The sequence below is a fragment of the Oryctolagus cuniculus genome, chromosome 6 (assembly GCF_051225735.1).
Source record: "Oryctolagus cuniculus isolate XC-2025 breed Fujian yellow rabbit chromosome 6, ASM5122573v1, whole genome shotgun sequence".
NCBI lineage: Eukaryota > Metazoa > Chordata > Mammalia > Lagomorpha > Leporidae > Oryctolagus > Oryctolagus cuniculus.
The window spans coordinates 122279395-122300097 of NC_142872.1; the positions used below are offsets into that span (position 1 = coordinate 122279395).

Genomic DNA, 20703 nt, shown 5'->3' on the forward strand with positions numbered 1-20703 from the left:
GCCATCACCAACAATGCCAAGATCTCACATGGGTGCTGGTTCAATTCCTAGCTGTTCCATTTCCAATCCAGATTCTTGATAATGACCTGAGAAAGCAGTAGAAGATGGCCCAAATGTTTGGGCCCCAGCCACCCATGTGGGAGACCTGAATGAAACTCCTGGCCCCTGGCTTCGGACTGGCCCTGGCTACTGCAGCCATCTGAGAAGTGAGCCAGTAGATAGAAGATTTCTACCTTTCCTTCTCTCTCTTTAACTCTGCCTTTCAAATAAATAAATATTTTTTTAAAATGCAATGTCTCCAAAGCTAAGGATTAAATAAATAAATCAGAGGCTATTTCATAAAGTTCATGAAAACAGGGTTAAAAGATGTTTATTATGGTGCAAAACCTTTGAAATCTATGCATAGCTTTTTCATAATACATGTGTTCCATGAAGTTTTTAAAGACCCCTCATATTTACATCTTTGGATAATTCAATGAGGTTGTGTTTCTCCTAACACTTGAGTTAAGGGATAAACTTTCTGATGGAGGGAAGAAAGAAAAATCACTTTGGAAATGGAAATATTTATGCAGAAAAGAGAAATCTCTGGATTGGGGACCTATTAAAATGCAGGGCTGGATGTCCTTGGGGCAAGTGGAAGTTTATGGAATTGGGTGGAGCATATGGAAAGAGAGGTGGGAAAATCGAAAACAGCCTCTACACAGGACAGAGAAAGAGCCTCTATTTTCATTGTCTAGGTGATCATCAGAAGTTAAAACCCCTTTGGGAGGGGGCATTTGGCCTAGTGGTCAACATGCCAATGGCCTGTGTTAGTGTGACTGGGTTTTGATGCCTGCCTACAGACAGCTCCTCACTACAGCTTTCCACCAAAGCCGCCCTGGGATACAGCAGTGATGGTTCTAGTGATTGGCTTCCTGCCACCCACATGGGAAACTTTGGTTGAGCTCCTGCCTCCCAGCTTCTGCTCCAGCCCAGTCCTGGCCATTGTATGAACCAGTCAATGGGAGCTCATTCTCCCTGAATCTCTCTCTCTCTCTCTCTCTCTCTCTCTCTCATAAACTTTTGAGAAACAAATATAATTACTTTGTTAAAATGTTCCATTTGGGTAATTTGGGTAAAGAAAGCTATTTGTAAAATTATCTGGAAACTCAAATGAGTGCAGTTTCCATGAGAAAACGTTTCTCCATTCTAAACAGTCCACTTGCAACCAGCTTTTTGAAACTTAACCTATTAGTAAAGGAACTAAGAAAATCACACACAAGGTACTCCCAGCAAAATATAACTCCTGCCATACTCCAGCCATGACCCCAATTTCCAAGGGCTAGCTGGAAGCTAAGAACTCATTGAATTTTGCAACCCATATCCATTTTATTAGTCACCCTTATCCTAGCAGTCACAATTCATAGACTGTCAAACCGTAAGCAAAGCTGCTGGCCTCTGTGGCAGGATGACTCTGAGGACTGTTGCCAACTGCAAAGCCACAGGGAACAAGCCGAGGGCAGGTGGATGATCTAGGGGCAGAATTACATGGTTGTTAACTCAGGCTCCAGGGTGTGAAAGTCCCAGGCAGATTATCTAAGTCTCTGCACCTCCATTTCTCTGTGAAATGGGGATTATAATATTGTCTCCCTCCTGGCATTTCTGAGGGGTTTAAATGAGATAACACATGTACAATAACACCACACTCAGCTCTACGCTTAATAAAAGACATCAAGTGAACTAAGAGAAAAATTCTAGGTATCTTCTGCTTCCAGTGTGCATAAATGTAAACAGGACTTAAACTAAGAACTATCCCAATTCCTATTCAAATTCTCAAGATTATGAAATGAATTACAGGCTCATAAGCGCTGTTCTAATTGCTAACCAGGATTTGCCTTTAATTTGACCCGTGAAAACTTCATTGCAAAAGGAGTTACTGCAGAGTTACAAAGAAAAAGTCCAATGCTCTAAATGATGGATTTTAATACAATGCATGCTTTTTCAAACATTCAGTTCCATTACTGAAACAAAATGCAACTGACAATAATTCCTGGAGAAAATGATTTTTCTAAATAGATCCATATAAACCAGGCTGAGTTATGAAGGGGAAAATGAGTTTAATAATATAGTATTAGGTTGAGTAGCATCCAGGAAAGGTGTACTGTAAAAACCGCCTTGAATATTAATGGACTTTTGGTAACTTTGGTGTTGTAAATACTTGTATTATAGTGAGGTAGACAGTTTAAAAAAAAAACTCCATTCGACAGGCTTAAAATTTTGCAATAATATTTACGAAAATGATAACATTATGAAAGAATGAAATCTGATGAATGCTCGACTTTGTACAACTCGAATATAAACTTTAAAAATATTAGAAATTATAACATTTGAGTGCATATAACGTTTTGTACATTAAGATGAATTGCATGCTGTCCACTTCCTCTTTGCACTTTCAGTCACCTTAAATAAACAAATATATACAGCCTTAACAGAACAACAGTGCATCCAAAGCAAATGTGCATTTTAAATTATTTCTCCTGGCCAAGTATTTTTTTTTTTTTACTTAGCATTTTATATTAGCATTTATTCTCATTCCCACTATTTCTTTGACAGTTTGTAGTTCTCTGAACCAAGCAAGCAACAGGTTTAGATCAGGAGAGAGCAAAACCACTTAGGAGAAACCAAAACTTTTTTTTTAATGGTTGATACAAGTTCCCTGGTTGAAACCATTTCATGGTCAAAGATGAGGAGGAAGCTGGCTCTTCAAAGGGCCTACTCTTGGTCCCTGTTGGAGAACACCACGGTGCAGGCTGGGGAAGTCCAGGTGCATGAATGCCCGGGAATGGATGCTTTGCTTTTGCTGTGTGCCTTCTCCCGCTTCCTTCCAGAAGATGAATCCCGCCCTTGCCTCCGTCCTCACTGCCCTTTCCCCATCTCCCACCCCAAGCTCAATGCAACACTTGGCTCTTTTCACAGCTTCTCATTACTAAGTTTTAACAACATTGCCTAACTGGTAATTACAAACTGAAACAATTCTTTTGCGGGAGCCCTGGGCTATTGATGGCTGGTAATCTTTCAGGAATGTCAGAGAGAGGGGAGGGAACACGGATTTTAAAGAAACTTCAGAGACTGGCCTCGTGTCCCCTTTCATCCTCCCCCCCCACTCCCGCCCTGTCCCTTCTCTCCCACCCTCTCCCCTGCTGAGGTGGCCCATCCACTTCTTGGGTCCCATTCCCACCTCCCTCCCCTTTACTTCTTGCTTTAATTACACAGTTCCCTACTCCTAACTCTTAAAAAGGGGGTGGGGGAATCATCTTCCCCCTAGAAAGGGATGTCTGAATTGTAAATTCTGCTTAAGGAAACCAATTGGAAACAGACATCACAAAGGGCTTTGGGGTGGGCTACCTCTGGCCTGGGCTACTGTCTGCACTTCTGTGTCAGCCCCGGTCAGAGGCAGGCCTTGTGGTTTCTCATTATCCTTGGGGGTGGGGGGGTCCATATGGACTAATTCTTGTCATTCCAGCCATACCAGATCCCTTTAGCCCTCCAGAGAAAGCAACAGTAACGGCGTCAGGCTGGAGCCGTCAGCAGTGAGCAGGAGGTGGCCAGGGGCAAGGACTCTGGCAGAAGCCCACCTCTCTGGAGGCAGGACACTTCCTGGTTCTCCCATTCCTGTTGCCAATCCCCCTTTCTAACACTCTTCTTGGGGAGGTCACACAACATGGACTGTGACATGGCCAGAAAGACCCCCACCTTCTTCACCCACGTAGACCACAAGCAAGCCAAGGTGGGCCAAGGTGATTCTTCCTCTTGCACTGTTTCTCTTTTACAACTCGGAATTTTCAATCCACGGAGAAGCTGAGAAACAGGTCTGGGTCTCCCCACCCCCACTCCCTCACCTCCTCTCAAAACCTGGGAGACACACAAGGTTATCCAAAGCCATAGTGATAATCATCGTCGTCGTCATCCTTGACTTGCTTTTCCGGGCTGGCCAGGCAAGGTGTGAAAATCCGTCTCTCCTTGGGCTAGCAGGTGGAAGGTGTAGGGCAGGCTGGGCTCCCACCTCTCCCACCGCGTTCTCCCGGCCAGGCCGCCCCGCCCTCCCCCAGGCCAGCTTCCTCCTCCGCCTCTCTGCGGTAGGTCGTCCCCTGCGGTCCCGAACTAGGCGACGCGACAGGCACCGCTACCTGCAGCCGCACGACTCCACCACCATGTCCTCATACTGCTTGTAGACCACATTGTTGCCCGCGTCAATGTACAGGATGCTGATGGGAGTCAATTTGGTGGGCACGCAGCAGCTGGGAGGGGTGGAGCCGGGGTCCATGGAGTTCATCAGTGTCTGGATGATGGCGTGGTTGGTGGGCTCCAGGTGCGAGCGCAGCGGGAAGTCGCACACGCCCTCGCAGTGATAGGCCTCGTACTCTAGGGGCGCGATAATCCAGTCGTCCCAGCCCAGCTCCTTGAAGTTCACGTGCAGGGGCTTCTTGCTGCAGCGCAGCCTCGACTTCTTGCCGTGGCGCTTGCCGTGGCGGCTGGCGAAGGCCGTGCGTCGCCGCCGCCGGCCGGGCGAGGACAGCCAAGGCCCGGCGTCCGGGGCGCCCGACGGCGGCGGCCAGGAGCCCTCCGCGCCCGCCCCGGGTCCCGCAGCCTCGGCGGAGCCCAGCTGCTCGCGCATCTCGGCGAACAGGTTCTTGCGCTGCGATCTGGTGAAAACGACGAGCAGGGCGCGCTCCTGGGGGGATCGCACCCTCCGGCCGAAGCCCAGACTCCGCAGGTCCGGGGGCGGCGGCGGCGGCTGCTGGGATCCCCGCGCGCGCGCCTCGACCTCCGCGGCGTCTGCCTCGCCCCACGCGGCCCGCAGCTCCAAGCACAGCTGCTTCCAGGGCTGGTGGCGCAGGCCCTGCCACACGTCGAAAACTTCCCAGCCGGCTGGGGGCGCCCCCTGCGGGTCCAGGGTCCGCTCGTCCAGCAGCAGGGACGAAAGGCAGGAGAAGAGCTGCACGTGGAGCTGCCCGGCCGGCGGCCCCCAGGGCGTTGCAGGCGCCTGGCGAAAGAGCCGCAGCTCCGCGCCCACCAGCTCCTCTTTGTCTGAGAGCGTGGACACATCAAACAAATACTTCTGTCTCCGGAGAGGAGTGTGCGAGAGATCGTCTGCGAGATAAAAAATAATTACAGTCAGTTTCACTTAAGGGGGAGATCAGCCCGGTGCTTTTCGGCCGCCCCCAGGAGGAAAAGGGCGGGGAGGGGGCAGGCCGGCCGGGTAGTCCAGCTCAGGTGGCCTGGGGCCTGACCACCCTCTGCTCCTCGCCGGCCAGTGCGCCGCGCGGCGCGGCGCGGCTCGGGGAGGGGGCGCACCGAGGCGGGCGCCCTCCTCCGGGTCAGCTCCAGACTCCCAGAGCGGAAATCGGTGGCTGCAGGCGGGGCGGCGGCGGGGGTGCTCTCCCGGGTTTCTTCCGAGAGACTGCGTAACCACTAATGTGCCCTTTGTGGTCGCGAGCCTGGGCCGCGCTTCCCTCAGAGCTCCCGTCGGCTGCCTCCTTCATCAGTCACGTCTCAAATGTCACCTCCTCTGAGAGGCCATCCCCGACCACCCCGATATAAAGTGGCCTCCCTCGGCCGCTATCAGGGAACCCTGGCTTATTATCTTCCCGACACTTAGGATTATCTACAGTTACCTCGTTTATAATTGTCTCCCTAGTGGCCCGTCTTTCCCAGCCACACTGCCCGCCCCTCCACCAGTCCACGGACGCTGAGACGATGTCATGTCCATCCGGCTCGCCTCAGCACCTAGAACGGGGCCAGACCTGGACTGCACGCTGGCCAGTCAGCGAGAAGCTTCTGCGGTAGCCATTCTCATGGCTGCCCTTTGGAACCATCTGGAGAACTTAACTACCTCTGTTTTCTGCCAATTGAATCAAAATCTAAGGACAGGGCCTGAGCGTGAGATTTTTGTTTGTTGTTGGTTGAGGTTCTTTGGTTTGTTTGTTTGCTAAGCTCCAAAATGATTTTAAGGTGCAGCCCTACTTACAATCCACTGGTAGGGGGTAAACACTGCTGCCCATTGGGCAGTTTTGCTGAGTCTTTAAGGCTCAAAATGAGGCAGAAGGAAGGAAAAGTTACTATGCGATTTCTCTCCTTAATCGCTTTGTTTCCATTCAGCAATCATTTAACAACAAACAATGGAGCAATGAGACTTTGAAAAATACCAGGGGTGAGGGAGCAAATGAACCAGCACACACACTAGGCATCCATGCGCTGAGAAGATCCTGCAGTCCATGCAAACTAGATGTATTTGGAAGGGAAAACACACCATAGACACTTACACACAACTTACACGCACGCGCGCACACACACACACACACACACACGGAATGACATCCACCACCTCCGCCTTCCTCCACCACTACATCAGAAATTCTCTTGCTTTGCAACCAATCCTGACTGTAATTTCCTTTTATTGCAAGTGAGAAAAAGAAAGCAGAGATACATATGAGGTAGCAGGCTTTTTAAAACCCAACGCCAATTGTTCAGGAGCAAGGTAAACCTGGACTACTTTTTTTCTGACACATTTGTGCATGAAACCAACCCCACTTCGGTGTGCAAGGCGGAAAGCTAACCAGATTTTCCTGGGCTGCCTTCCCATAAAATATTTACAACCCAGCAAATACAAAAATCCCCAAAGCCCCCCAGCTTTCCCCAGAAGCTAGTAAAGTTTGGGTCGATTTCAATAGTAAAAGTGTCATTGAGTGCCGTCCGACCCTCCCTGGCTACCCAGATGCAGCCCAGGGGCACTGGCTCTGGAGCCCCAGCCACACCCAGTCGGCTCTTCAGGCTGACCGCTGACCGCAGGGCCGGCTGCCTCCCTCTAACACACATGCCCCGACCTGAGACGGAGCTGTGGGAAGGGTTAGAGAGGTGAAAAGGGAAAAGCTGCTGCAGGCAGTTGATTTATGGAAGCCAAGCCCTTCAAAACGACCAGGGTCATGTTAAAATCAGGAGGGATTCAGAACACTTCTTCTCCTTCTTGAAACTAACCTGTGTCCGACAATGCCCAGCCACCACCCAGATCTGGGGACCTGTCTCCTTAGGCTTCACCTCCCTGCCTCTCTCCCCAAACCCTGGATGTGATGAGACACACACAGCTATGGCATTTGCTGCACTACTAGCTGAATGTTGTGATGGCTGATGTGTTTCTAATCTTTGTCCACATGCACAGAACAGCTTTGGAAGGTGGGTACTTTTTGCAGGTATTATTCCCATTTTTGCAGATGGGAAAAGCAAACCTTGGAGAAATGAAGTCGTTGCCCAAGTTAGACAGGTAGTAAGTACTGAGGCGGAGATTCATGCTTAGGTCTGTTTAATTCTGGGGTTGAAGCATGTAGACTGTAAGTTCCATTCCCTCTTCACTGTAGTCCACGTACAGGGATCTGCAAGCAAGTAAGAGTGGCCAGGGTGGGGGACCCAGTCCAAACTGTATTTGCAGGGATTACTAGAAATAAAAGCTAGGCACCCTTAGAAACTATTTCTGCTAACATAACTCCTGGAGAACATTGGGCAGGTGTACAGAATAATGATTGAAGCATTTGTCTCTCATGCAACATGGTTAGATCAGCCCTCTTTTGTTTTCATTCTTTACTGTCATTGTTAAGTGTGGGTTAGTAAGTGCTTAGTCTGCACAGCTGAGTCAAAATTGAGGCACACGTCTGTAGAAAGAGGCCTCTATTGATTCTGCAACCTTGGGATTTCTGGCGATCTTTCTAGCAAGATCAGCCCACTCTTACCCTCCCCAGGTCTCTGGGCAGGAGGGCACATGGAGCTTTGGTTTCCATCCTGCTCCTTTCTCTTCCCACAGAAGTTGCATCTCAATCTCTCCAGCGGCTTCATCTGCATGCATATGGATACCCTAACCCTAGATCCAAGCTTCCCAGGCACCTGTAGTTGCGTATGTCACTGGTGTGATCCTCTCTTGGGAGGATAGGCCCAATGGAGAAACAGTCCAGGCCCTGGAAGTGAGTTCAAGGTTATTTAAGCAAGAAATTATGTGGCCCAAGTACCTAGAGCTTGGTCTAGAATAGAGGATTCTCAAAGCCACTACATTTGCAGTGGTCCCTCAACATACAGCATCAGTAAGAACTGGTTAGAGACACAAATCCTCTCGGGCCCCACAAGTTTGTGTGGAGTTCAGAATTTGCCTTACTCATAAGTGCCCAAGTGAGGCTGATTCTGCTGATGCAAGGAATTACGCTGTGAGAACTCATCTAGGTGGGCATGGCACCTAGGCTGTTTGGATTCTCCGCCATGCGGAAGGGTCTCCACTGGAGAAGAAACAACACAGGGCCCTCCAAAGCTCCAGGGTAGGTTCTGGTATAGTAATCAGCAGATCAAGTCACCATCTCCCTTAGCTCCATCCTGGCCCCACTGCCACCTCTGCATCTTTCTCTCCATTCAGCTACATGTTCTCTCAATGGGTCTCCCAAACCCCTAATCCCTAAGCCAAGGGTTCAAGAGGGTGATGCTCTGTGCAGCTACCCTACAGAGCACATTCCCCACCAGCCTGGACCTGCTCTGGAGCCAGGCATCACAGACACAAGCCCAGGGGAGGCCTTGCTCTGGGAAGTACGTACAGCACCATGCACTGTGACCCTGCAGGCATTTCATATGCTGAGCTGGCATCTCAGAGCCTGGCCCAGCTGCCAGGGACCACCTGTGTGCGGGAGCAGCCCTCCACACTGCCTCCCACCAGCCTCCTCCTCCATTCAGTCCTGTATTGATGAGATTTGAGTCATGCAATGACCCTCACTCCCTCCCATTCCCTTGACTGGAAACATGCATTTTTCATTTCACACTCTTTAGCACTTTCTTACACCCTGGAAATGAATCCTGGGCTTTAGGCACAGGATTTCATTTAAATTGAAACTGATCAGTGAGACATTGGGGAACTGTTCATTTTGCTTTTAATTTGCATCAGCCTGGCTTGTTACAGCTCACACCCCAGTTCATTCGGTGCTTGCTGAGTGTTAGCAGTGTAAATCTTTCAAGTTACAATTGCTGGATTTGCTTAGCCTCCTTGCCTAGGAGGAGGGTAGAGATAGGAGGAGGAGGAGAGAAAGAGGATAAAGAAGCAACAAACTACTAGTTTGGAAAAGTAAAAGCATCTGTCCAGAGCCACAGTTTTTGGCTGGAGGAAACTAGAAAAGTAAACACCAGAATGAAAAGGGAAAGATGCCCATGACCACACCTAAAATCCAGGATGATGGCCTGAAGGGAAGGGCACGCAGGGCACGATTCTCCTCTCCATGCCCCTCACCCCATGTCTCCTGCTAGAGGCTGCCAGCCTGGAGATGGTTTCAGAAAACCTGGAACTTTGCTTGATTTGAGGTAAGAAGAGTCCTACACCACATTTTCCTAAGACATCCCTGGGACACATATGCACAGCTTGAGGTCCCTTTTGAGGGCCCACTTAGATTTTCTATCCCTTGCCAACCTGAGGGGCCACCAGCGGCTCTAGCTCTCCCAACCCTCAGACTCCAAGCTCTCAGACGCTTCTCTGCGTGCACACTGCTTGCGTCGTCCATCCTCAGTGACCCTGGGTGGCTCCTGGCCAGGTGTCTGACAGGCCCAGCCAACCTCCTTTAGCTACCTGGCCACACCTTCCACTCACTCCCTATGAAGGCACAGACCCCTGCTAGGCAACTGCTCAAAAAGCCCAGTAGACAGTGGGCTTTCATACTCCCCACCCCATGGCTAGGAAAACTTTGCAAGGAAAACTCCAGATGTCTTTGCATCTAAGACACACACACACACACACACACACACACACACACCATTTTAGAGCCAGCAGCAGCATTGAGCACTTAATGGCATGAGGCACACGCTTAGAGCCTCTTTCCCTGAATCATCACAGCAAGTATCTGAGGTGGGTCTTACTGTTATACCCATTTATAACTAAGGAAACTGAGGCTCTGAGAGGTATGCGAACTTGCCCAATGAGTTGCAACCAGTAAGGGATGGGATGCAGAAGGTCCTAATTCCAGACCTGAGTCCTGATTGGGTAGTGGAGCAAGAGCGAGGCTACATGGTCTTATAGACATGTAACACTAGGTGGGCTGGACCCCTTCTTTGCCGGAAGGAAGACTTCCAAGCTCAGAATTCAAGGCTGGGTGTGCAATTATGTCTCCCCTAGGTATCTCAGCTTCCACACTCCCCACCAGGTTGGAAATAGAGCCAGTTGTATTTGGTGAGTAAAAATAAACCACCACCCTCTCACTCCTCCCAGGATAATTGGTATCCACGCTACTTACTGCTCCCCTGGGACACAGTGGTTTCCTGGCAAACTCCTGAGGATGCACCCCTCCAGAGCCAGGCCTTGTTGAGATCCCAGCCTTGTGGATTCCTGATGCATCTTGAAGCACTCTCGATAGAGTGTGCATTCGGGGACAACCCACACAGTTCACCTTTCCAGGGTGCTATGGCTTTATCCCAGTACATTTGCTTGACCAACCAGCACAGTAATTGTAATAGCAGACTCTGGTATGTCACTTATTGTGTGCTGGGCATGATCTAAATGCTTAACTTGTAATAACGCATTTAACCCCTCCCAAGCTACCCCTGAGAAGAGCATCACTATGACTGAAAATACAGGTTCAGAGTAACTTATGCAAGCCAGTAAGTGGCCAAGCTGGCAGCCACCACCCTAGATATCCCAGCCTTGACCTCTGTGCCTGATAGAAATCTTCAGAAGCTCTTTCCTTCTCAATTCCTGATCTCCAACAGTCATTATTTTTGAATCAGTAGAAGCGAAGGAATGTCAATAATTGAAATGTTGAAAGAGAATATATAAGGAAACTTAACTTTCTGGTCTGCAGAATAGAGATGATAATGCCAACTCACAGGGCACTGCGGGGAGGCAAGGAGAGGGGGAAAACTGCTGAAGATGTTATGCAAATGTTAGTTACCACTGACCACATGGAATGAGGATAGAAACTCAGAGTCGCAGAGGCATAAAACTGAATCCTGAGCTGTGACTTGGTGTCTGGGTGACCTTTGGTGGACAAGGTTACAGCATCTCTCCCAGCAGCCTCATGCACCAAATCTGTTAAGTGAGAGAACCAGTTTTATTTTGCTAGGTCATTGTGAAGATCAGAGTCAAGGCACAAGGGTAGCCAGTGTTGCTGTAACTACTTATATCCTGGGGGGAAGGAGGAGATGCACCTGTGTGACTCTTTTGAGGGGATATGGCCCATTTTTCTCAAGATATCCAGAGGTAAGTAGAGAGAAGTCACTGAGTAGTATGAGTAAAGAAAGAAGCAGGCACTTGGGGTTCCTCTTCATCTGAAGTCCAGCGAAGGTCAAGGCTTATGGGGGCCACAACCACACCCCTACCTCAGGGACCTTTCTCAGTCCTGTGATACTACATCAGCTACTGCTGGTATTTCTCACAATACCAGGTGAAGCTAGGACATCCACCCCAAATGTAGATTTTCTTCATCACAGAGCTTAGGGCCAGTGCTAGTAGGTGTGCTGGCTCAGGTCCCTCCTGGGCTGGACAGACACAGCTCTGAGACACCTGAGAGCCTTCCTAGCTCAGACCTCCCCTATGCCCTTTTGTGAGGCACCAACTAACCACAGAGCCTGCCTCAAGTGTGAGACAAGGAGCCAGTGTTTCCAATCTTCACCTGACAAAAGGTCATGCCTATGCTGGGAGTTGGGGTGGCTGCACCATGTGTCAGCTGCGAGGGTCCAGGGAGTGGGTCTGTCGGTGTACACGCCTTCTCGCCACACACGCACTGGCCCAGCTTCTCTCTGGGTCTCTGGCTTCCTCAGTATTTTCCCGAAGGCTTGCCCTACATTTCTCAGCTTGTTTTCTTCTTCCAAAAGCCGGAGGGGCCCAAGGGAAGTGCCCTTCTTCCCACGACAAGCAGCAGGCTGGTTAATCAAGTCTGGGTGTCCTGCCTGAATTTTGCATAGAAATCCCAAGGTCAGTGCCTAAGTTCAGGCTCAGCATGAAGCAAAAGGTTGAGGAAGGGAAGCCGGGCGGCAAAGGGAGCCTCGAATCTCACCGCACTGAAAACGTAACTGCGCTGGCCCCGAGCCTCGCGCAGTCTTCGACTGCAGTAAGCCAGCCCCAAGGGCACCCATTCTTGGCGGGTGCTGGGGACCAGCTACCAGTCCTCTCCCCTGAGCACTGAGTACAGCCAGCAGGAGTCTCCATTTTGTTCTTATAGGATGAAACGGATTCATTTGCAAAATAGTTTCCACGGACTTAATTGGAAAACCCTCATAGCTGAGCTGTCTTGAGTGGCAGGAGAGTCAGCGAGGAAAAACCAAATCAAGTACACTTTGCGAAGATTCACCCAGCCCCACCCTGGACACCTGGCCACAGAGGCTCAAATCTTAACCTGACCACACTGCAGATGAAAACCAAACCGAAGCTCAGAACGACCCCGAGGGCCAGACCCTTCCTCTTTGCTTTTCCGCGGAGCGCAAGCAGCCTGCGCATGGGCGTCGTCCGCAGGGACCCGGCTGATTTGCTGAGGGCGACCGTCCCTGCCCCGTTGACCAGTAGGATCCATCACACGGGACCCCGGAGTGGGATAAGAATTCGCAGTCGTGTAGCTGCCATCGGGGCTGGAACATGATCAGCCGCTTGTTTTGAGAACCTGGAGATTAAAAGTGGAAAAAAGTGCCCATTTTGTACGGTTTCCCCTCCCCAGCCAATTCTGAGGTCGCAGGTGGAGGCAGGGGTGGACCTGGGGTCGTGGATAGGGCTTTGGGCTCTTGGAGTCCAGGAGTCCAATGCAGGAGAAATGGCAGCGGCGTGTGCTGTTACCGCACCGGGTTGGGTCCCGCCTCTGCAGAACGGATCGCCGCCAGCCGGCTCCGCGGCGTCCACCTTGGTCTGACTTCGAAAGCAATGTGGCAAAATGAGATTCGTGGTGTGAGCGCTGGGCCATAGTCCAGTATCTCTTATGTGGAAGCAGCAGTCGGCTGGGAAGTGGGGCAGCGGGTGTTCCAACTTGCCTGGAAGTCAGGTTTCAGAGAGGGCGCACGGAACCCGGCGGTACTGAAGGACCGCCCCGCCCTCCACCGAAGCCGACCTGCCAAGCCGCCGCTGCGCCCGCCGTGGGTCCTTCTCCCGAAGCTTAGCCAGCACAGACTCGGGCCTGGGGCCAGCCCTTCTACTCTCTGGCACGCCCACTATCGGGTCCCTAAGCCTTGCCCCGCCCCCAGACGCGCGCGCTCCGCTAGGAACGCGGTCCCACGCAGCGCGCCTTGAGCCAGCTCCAGGCTTCTGCACCAGCTCTTGGCAAAACGCACCCAACCTTTGGGACCCCAGCAGGGCTAATGGCCTGTGCCAGAAGACCTAGAACGGCAACCCTGGAATCCGTTAGGCCTATAAGGGCTGTTTAATTCCTGTAAACAGGAGACACCATTTAGCTGGCATTGAACTTAAAAATAAACAGCCAGGGCATGGGGGCGGAGGGGGCGGCATGTACCAAGCAGCGGGGTGGTGCGGTGGATCCACCTTTCCGCTCTCCTCACCTCGACTGCCTCCTGATCCAGAAAGCGTCGTTTGGCCTGGGTTATTCAGTACCCGAGGGGTTGTCTAACCAATGCTCTTCACGTTACTTAAAAGTCCCCAGGGGTTTTGTTGCTTTGCTCTGAGTCCCTTGATGCCCGCAGCAGGCCAGGCAGGAAGCAAGAGTTCTACCGTAATCCTTTGCTACCCTCTTCCCTTACGCGTCCACCCCATTCCCTGCTCCCGCCAGCCGTCACCACGTGGAGGAGGTGCGCCAGAACCTCAGAGCCCGCTGAGAAAAGCAGGTTGCGCCAGGGCTTCGCTCCCGCCCCGCCGGCGCAGCGCCGGTGGACTCGCGGCTCCCCATCGCGCATCCCCTCTGATCGGAAGGCGGAGCTTTGAGGTCCAGATTGTTTGCGGGTGGGGGAGGGAGCCACCAGGCCTTTCGTGGTCTGTGGTTTGGGTGATTTTTTTTTCCTTAATGCGCAGAAACGATCCGGATGTTTGGGCATGTTTTTCCTATCCCCATCCCCCAGCTGCAGCAGGGCGCAAACTCCTGCGCGGAGGGAAGCGCTTAGTGTTCTCATTCTCCTCAGATTGGCCTGTTTGGCCAAGGAAGCTCTTTCACTTAGGATCCCAAACCCTGCTGCAGAAGACGTACATGCTTTTTTAGCTTCTTTCTTTTCCCTGTGAGGCAGCCCTTAAGGCCTTAGGGATAGGGATGACAATAACTGGTATTTAACAAGCCCTTGGGTAAGAGGTTAGTTTGTGGCCTTGAGCATGTCAATCATTCCAGCCAGAAAGGCAGAACATATTTCCAGTTTAAGGCTTCTCTCCCCGAAATCAGGGCTTTCCCTAGGACCTTCCGGTGCACACGGCCGGTGGCGGATCCTGAACCTGGACTTTGGCGCCAACTCCGAGCCTGTGTGCGCGCCGGAGCGCCGCCCATGCACACACTCGAACGCTTAGCAAGCCCTTTCCAAGGCTGTCCCTTCTTCCCGGGGAAATAAAGCCTAGATTGGAACCTTCTGCCCGGCTTCCTCGCTTGGCCGTCTGGTCTGAATTAGTGTTTTTATAAGGGACTCAAACAAATCGAATACAAGGTCACCAAATAATTAACAGTTGTGAATTCCCTCCGTCCCCATTAAAATACTTCCCTGCTTATATTTCATTTTCCGTTTGCCAACGACAACAGGGTCCAGGCAAGAGCGCTGCTGGGTTGATTGCACCACTCTGCGGCCAGGTCCACCCAGAAACCTGCTGTTTTGCATAAACATGATGTATCAGAGGAACTTCAATCGCGAGGGAACTAGGCAGCTCACCCCGCGCCCTGCCCCCCGCCGGCCTGTCCCCAGAGCCCTCCAGCCCTGCCCCTGATAATCACCACCCAGAAGGTAAACGGAGAAGCCCACAAACGACTAGGACAAACCAGCTCCAGTCATTTCTACCCGGCCAAGTCTTTGAAGGATGTCCCGATCTCGTTTTGGCTTTTATCTGTTCCTCCCTGCCTCCTTTCTGAGAGCGCTATTGTAACAGCAACAACAAAATTAGAATGCTCTTCTTGCAAGGGCATATGGAAATCTGCCGCACGGGAGTATTCCTAGACTCCTTTTGTGTCTTTCATCCTCGAGAATCTTTTTTCGCCCTTTTGTTGGAATGGTGTGAGGCTTCTCGCAGGAGCCGCAAGTCTAATCTCTCCCCCAATCCTCCTGCCATCCCTCAGCCGGGCTAAATTCATGGAAGTTCTAATTGTCTGCCTTTCCCAGGCCCCAAGGCTGGGGGTCCAGGGCCCCAGAACTGGCGGCCACTTAATGAGTGATTTCATGAGCTCACTGTAATTTCACTACATGCAACCTGAACCACTTGGGTCCGGTGACTGAGACCATACATGCATGCACACACTTCCTCATCATTCTGGATCTAACCAGCATTTTTAAAACGCACAATGAAGGCATCTGAAAAGACCAGAGATAAAGTGGATTGTTCCTCTGCTAAAATCAGTCTAGGAGGAAGGAAGACACAACAGATTCATACCCTGAAATCCAACTTTGCACTTGAACCCCTCACTGGCTCTTCGGAAACTACAGAGGTTATCAGACCAGGACAATCTCATGTTTCTTTCTGACTCTGCTTCTTACAGGACCCTTTAGAAATACCCTTACCCCTTACCTCACCTACATAACGCCCTAATGAAGAATGCTGGGTCTAGAATCTTATGTTTGTTTTACCTTCTCTCAGAGCTGTGTGACCTTGAGCAGTTTGCTTAACCTATCTTCTTTAAAAACAGGTGATTGTAGCACTTTCCCGAGTAATAGCAGTGAGAACGAAATAAGTCGTGTAGCAGATGTTAGCACAGTACATGGCTGACGGTTTTCTGTTCAGTAAATCTGGGTTATTATTATTGCCTCCTAGATGTCCACAGAGTAAGCCGAAAGGAGAGACGGATAAAGAAACGCGAGCCACAAGGGCTCCTCCTGGAGCGTGGGGAGAGGTGTGGAGGGGTGGGGTAGCACAGAGCGCGCTGCTCTTAGAGAACCAAGCGTTCTCCATGCATCTGGGGCAGAGTTTATCCTCTCTCTCTCTCTCTCTCTCTCTGGACCCTGGTCTTCAGGTGCGACCTTCGAGGCCCCAGTGTGAGCAAGCAAGGGCTGGTTACGAACACTGTACGTCCTTCGCTCGCGGCTCCGTCCCTTTTCTTGGCTCCTCCCCTTAAGGGACCCCTGCTGCTCAGAGCCAAGTCTGCCACCCTCCTTCGGCGATTTAAACATCCCCAAAGCAAGGCGCCCCTGTAGCCCAATGGGACCAGTCCTAGGCTGCTGGCCCCTGCTCTTTCCTCCTGGCTTCGGCTTCCGCGGGTTGGGGGAGGGGTTGTGCGGGGGGGGGCGGTGCTTGGCGCAGCTAACGGCCCCCACGTGAGAGGGGCGGAAGTCCTGGCCAGGAGCTGGGGATGCGCGGCGAGCCGGTCCCTTCCATCACGGGAGACTAGACACCGTTTGATGTGTTATGACATGAGCCTTCAATTAGATCGCTGAGTTGAAACACTCCAATCAGGGGCCCGATGCTAAGCAAGCCCCGGAAGGTCCAGCCCGAGGTCACCGCCGGTGACACATCAAATCAAAATCAGTGAGAGGGAAAGTGAGGCTTTCCCTTTATCAAGCAGGGGCTGCAGCCAGCAACGTACCCCCTCCCCACACGGCTCCGCGCGCCCCTCCCTCCGGCCGCCCCGCACAGCTTTGCCCCAGCGCGGCGTGCCACCCGCCGCCCCGCCTTCGCAATGGGCGAGCTGCGGTTTTCCGCGTCTTCCTGGAACCTGGGGGGCGTATGGCAGACCTGGCCTTGGAGGCCGCGGTCCGGCTGCTCGCACCGCGTCTTCTCCCGCCCTGGACCGCGCGCAGCCCCAGCCCTCGACGGCATTCTGGGGTTGAAGCTGGGCGTCTGGATCTCGGTCCGGCCGGCCTGGAGACCCTGGCTCGAGAGCAGACACCCCCCACACACACACTCCGCCTCAGCCTGGGCGCGCAGCCACTCCCTCCTCTACCTCCGGCGCCCAGGGTCTCACAGAGCGGTGCCCCCAGAGGAAGGGCTGCAGGGTCGGCAAGGGTGACGCGAGCTCGAGACCTCTCCACCCCGCTGTCCGAGAGCCGCAGGCTTCCATAGACATCTCCCCAAAACCCGCAGGGTCCTTTGGCCCTGTGCCAGACTCACAGGGCACAGAGAACGAGTTAGGGGTGCCTGCTTGGGGGAGGGGCGGAGATTCCTGCCACTTCCCTACCGGGAATGGAAAATGAGTACCCACTGCCGGCCTGCCCGGGCCTCCGGGATTTCTTCCCTTGGGGAAAGGACTCTGGAACAGTTTGCTCTGAGCTTTCCGTAGCCTCTGCTCCGGCAAGGGGATAGAGAAGGCTGGCGATTAGCAGAAGCCTTGGTGGGAGGAAGCTCGACCTTAGCTGGAGGGGCAGGGAGTTGGCGAGCTGCACAGCAACCCCGACGCGGGGGGAACCAAGAAGCCACGTTTCTTTGCAAAGGTGACTCCCATGGCCCTAAAGTCATCACGGAATACCTGGCATTAATTCCGAGCCCCAACCTTTTGGCAGCTCATAACATGGTTGACCTGAGGCTGCAGCGGCCGTCCCAGCTTAGCCAGGACCCCCGCGCTCCTGGAAGGCCGCGGGAGGCAGAGACTAGGGGCTGGGGACCCAGGAGAGCCCGGGGCTGGGAGGCCGCTCCTTAGCGTGTTCTGCAAAGCTTCGCGAAACTGTAAGCGCTCCAGGCAAATGTGGTGGAGCACCTCTTGGGTTGCTGGCTGAGCCCACTTCCACTGGCCTACAAATGGAAGGCTGAGAACGGGTCCGGGTCGCTAGCGGAGCTAAGTGTAGGGAAAGCAGGCAGTGGGTAGCTGCGGGAATCTATCTCCAGCTGCCTTTCTGCTCCCTCCCCCTCTTGCCGGTCCTTTCCTACTTCCTTCACATTATTGTCGCTCCTTTCGAGGAACTGGGTTTTCTGACTCCTGCGGAGCCCTTTCCAACTTCGGAGACCGGCTTTCCTCGAGGGCACGGGCCACGCTCACACCAATGCTTTTGGCAAGAAGGGGCGCTGGGGTGTCCGCGCACGCCCACACAGGCACCAGCTCCGGGACCAGGGATGGGGCGAGCGGCAGAAGCGCTAAGAGTAGCGTTGCCTGGTTGAGGTGAATGGGCGCACCCACGCACGCTTGCGGATAAAGTGGCAACAAAACCCCAAACCTAACAGTCCCTGCCTCCGGCCCGCTCCGCCACTTGCTGCAGCTGCCGCTGCTAAAATGACTCGAGTTGCAGCCTCGGAGTCGCTGCGGTGGGGGGTGGGGGGTGGGAGGAAGAAAGAAAAGAGAAGAGAAAGGCCAAAGGGTGCTTGGCTGCCGCTGGGCTGCTGATCCCACACCTGGCACTCGGATTCGCGGAGAACCCGGCGGCAGCTGGACTAAGGCACAGCCCGACGCCGCTTGCGGACCCGCTCCTCGGAAGGCGGGACTCGCGGTGTGGGCTTTCTCCGCAGCGGACAGGCGCTCCCAGCTTCCCAAGGCCCACCCCTGGACCCGCCCTGTTCCCCCGGGCGGCTCAGACCTTGCACCCGGGATCCCGCGCAACCCCGGACCGCGAGGTGCGGCTTCCGTCAGTTCCCACCCTGACCCCTCTGGGGTCCTGGGCTTCTGCCTGCCGCCCCCTATGCTCCACACTTCCTCCACTAACTGCCAGACGAGCGGCCACCACGCAGCCTTCTGCAAAAGACGAGGGCAAGGAGAGAGAGCGAGAGCGAGCGGAGCGAGGAAGGGAGAGAGCAGACTGGAATAAAACCTGCAACTTACTCGGGCTTTAGTAAAACAATCTATAAAAAGAAAAGGGTAGGTGTGCAGAGCGGGAAGGGGATTCATAAACGCAGCCTGCAGCCCGAACGGCGCGAGGCCGCCGAGCCCCGGTGGGAGGGGTCTCCGTCTTCTTCACCACTTACCGAGTCCCCTGTCTACAAAGCTGGTGATCGTATTGGCAGACTTGGAAGACTGGAAAAAGCTGGCATTGATGCCCAGCTTCTCGGCGATGGAGTAAGTCCTGTAGATTGACAGCATGTACTCGTGGGGCACCACGCGCGGACCCCGGCCAGGCGGCTCCTGCGCCGGCCGCCGCTGGGGCTCATCCTCCGCCCGCAGCTCCTCGCGCTCCCGGGGCGTCCGGGCCGCCGAACTCTCTCGCGGCGCCCGCGGCATCTTCCCTTCCTTGCGGCCCCGCACGCCCTTGGTGGAGCCCAGCTCGGCGGATGACGACGAGGAGGAGATGGAAGCCTGCTGGAACCCGGGCAAATCCCAGAGGAAACTGATGAGGAAGACTGCCGAGAGCAGGACCCTGGGGGTGTCCATGGCGAGCGAGTGGCTGCGTCTCCCCGGGAGGCGGCGGCGGCGGCGGCGCAGGGCGCTAAGGGCTCGGAGCGGCTGGACAGCGGCCGGGGCCCGGCTCCTCGGGCAGACTCCGAGTGCGAGGAGCCGGGTCCCAGTCACACAAACCCCGGGCCTGCCACGCCCCCTCCCGCCCCTCGCCGGGAGGGGAGGGGAGGGGAGGGGAGGGAGGGCAGAGCAGAGGAGGGAGGGTGGGAGGAGGAGAGGCCGGGCGGTGCGGGCCGGAGGTGTAGGGAGAGGGGCAGCGCAGAGCCGGTGTGGCGGGAGGGTGCAGCGCCCCCGCGGGACGCGTGCGGGGTTGCGGGCCCCGGAGCCGGCAGTCTCCAGCCTCGGGGGAGTCAGGGCCTGCTCGCCGCGCCGGGGTCCCCCCTCGCACCCCGGGGAGTCCCGGTCTCTCCGCAGCCCCGTGCGGGCTCTCGCTCCTCGCTGGCCGCCTGCGGGAGCCCGCGGCCCGGGCGCAGGGAAAGCGGCGGCGGCGCCCCCCAGAGCCGGCCTGGCGCAGGCGCCTGGGCAGAGGGCTGCGCTGGCTCCGGGTGCTGGTACCGTCTCTCCGCGATCGCCAGCGCCAGGCCGGCCATTCGCTTCCCTTCAGGGGCCAGCCTGGAACCAGGGGAGCCTCCCCGGGCGCCGGGCGCAGGGCCCAGCTCGGAACGGCCCCATGCTCTCGGTAGGGGCACCGCTCCCCACAAAAGACAGGCGGTCTACACCCGACCCTCGAGGTCAGGCAAAGGCCACGAGACTCGAGTTTTGAAGGAGGCGGAAGGCTGGTGCGCTCGCCTGCAGGCCCCAGCCTCTCCGGGCGCCGGCTGTGGCCGCTGCTTTCCGCCAGGTTTGCTCGCGGGATCCTCCTCCCTCTCGCGGCCTGGCCCCCGGCTGCACAGCAGCCCCACTGCCCCTCTCTCCTCGCCTTCCCGCCTCCCCACGTCCCGGCTGCATTCCGACCCCCCCCCCCTTTCCCCAGCCCGCTCCTCTCCCACCGCTGGCTGCCTGGCCTCCCCCCTCCCTCTGCAGCCCTACCCCAATCTGTTTCTCTTCAGCCCGGCCTCGCCCCACCTCGAGCCTCCGCAGTCTCTCCCCAGACTCCGCGTGCTTGCCTTCCCCGCCCACTGCCGAGCGCAGTCCCCGGGCCCCGCCGCAGCGAGACCCGCGGCCGAGTACGGCCGCTCGCTCCCGCCGTGGTGCGGCCCCTGCACTGCGGCGGGCAGGCGGGCTCCCCCCTGTAGAATGCCCTCCTTGAGGCGCCCCCACAACTCTGTGGGGTTAGCGTGACTTTTTGCACTGA

At 54.5% G+C, this 20703-nt stretch overlaps 1 protein-coding gene across 1 annotated transcript; it reads right to left on the bottom strand.

Moving 5' to 3' along the window:
• Positions 1-348: 348 nt before the first annotated feature.
• On the bottom strand, positions 349-20328 carry GDF6 (growth differentiation factor 6). The gene is made up of 2 exons (XM_008255769.5): positions 18983-20328; positions 349-5130 (listed from the first exon to the last, which is right to left on the bottom strand). Exons 1-2 carry the CDS (start codon positions 19383-19385, stop codon positions 4163-4165), a joined length of 1371 nt encoding a protein of 456 aa, XP_008253991.4. The 5' UTR covers positions 19386-20328; the 3' UTR covers positions 349-4162.
• Positions 20329-20703: the final 375 nt, after the last annotated feature.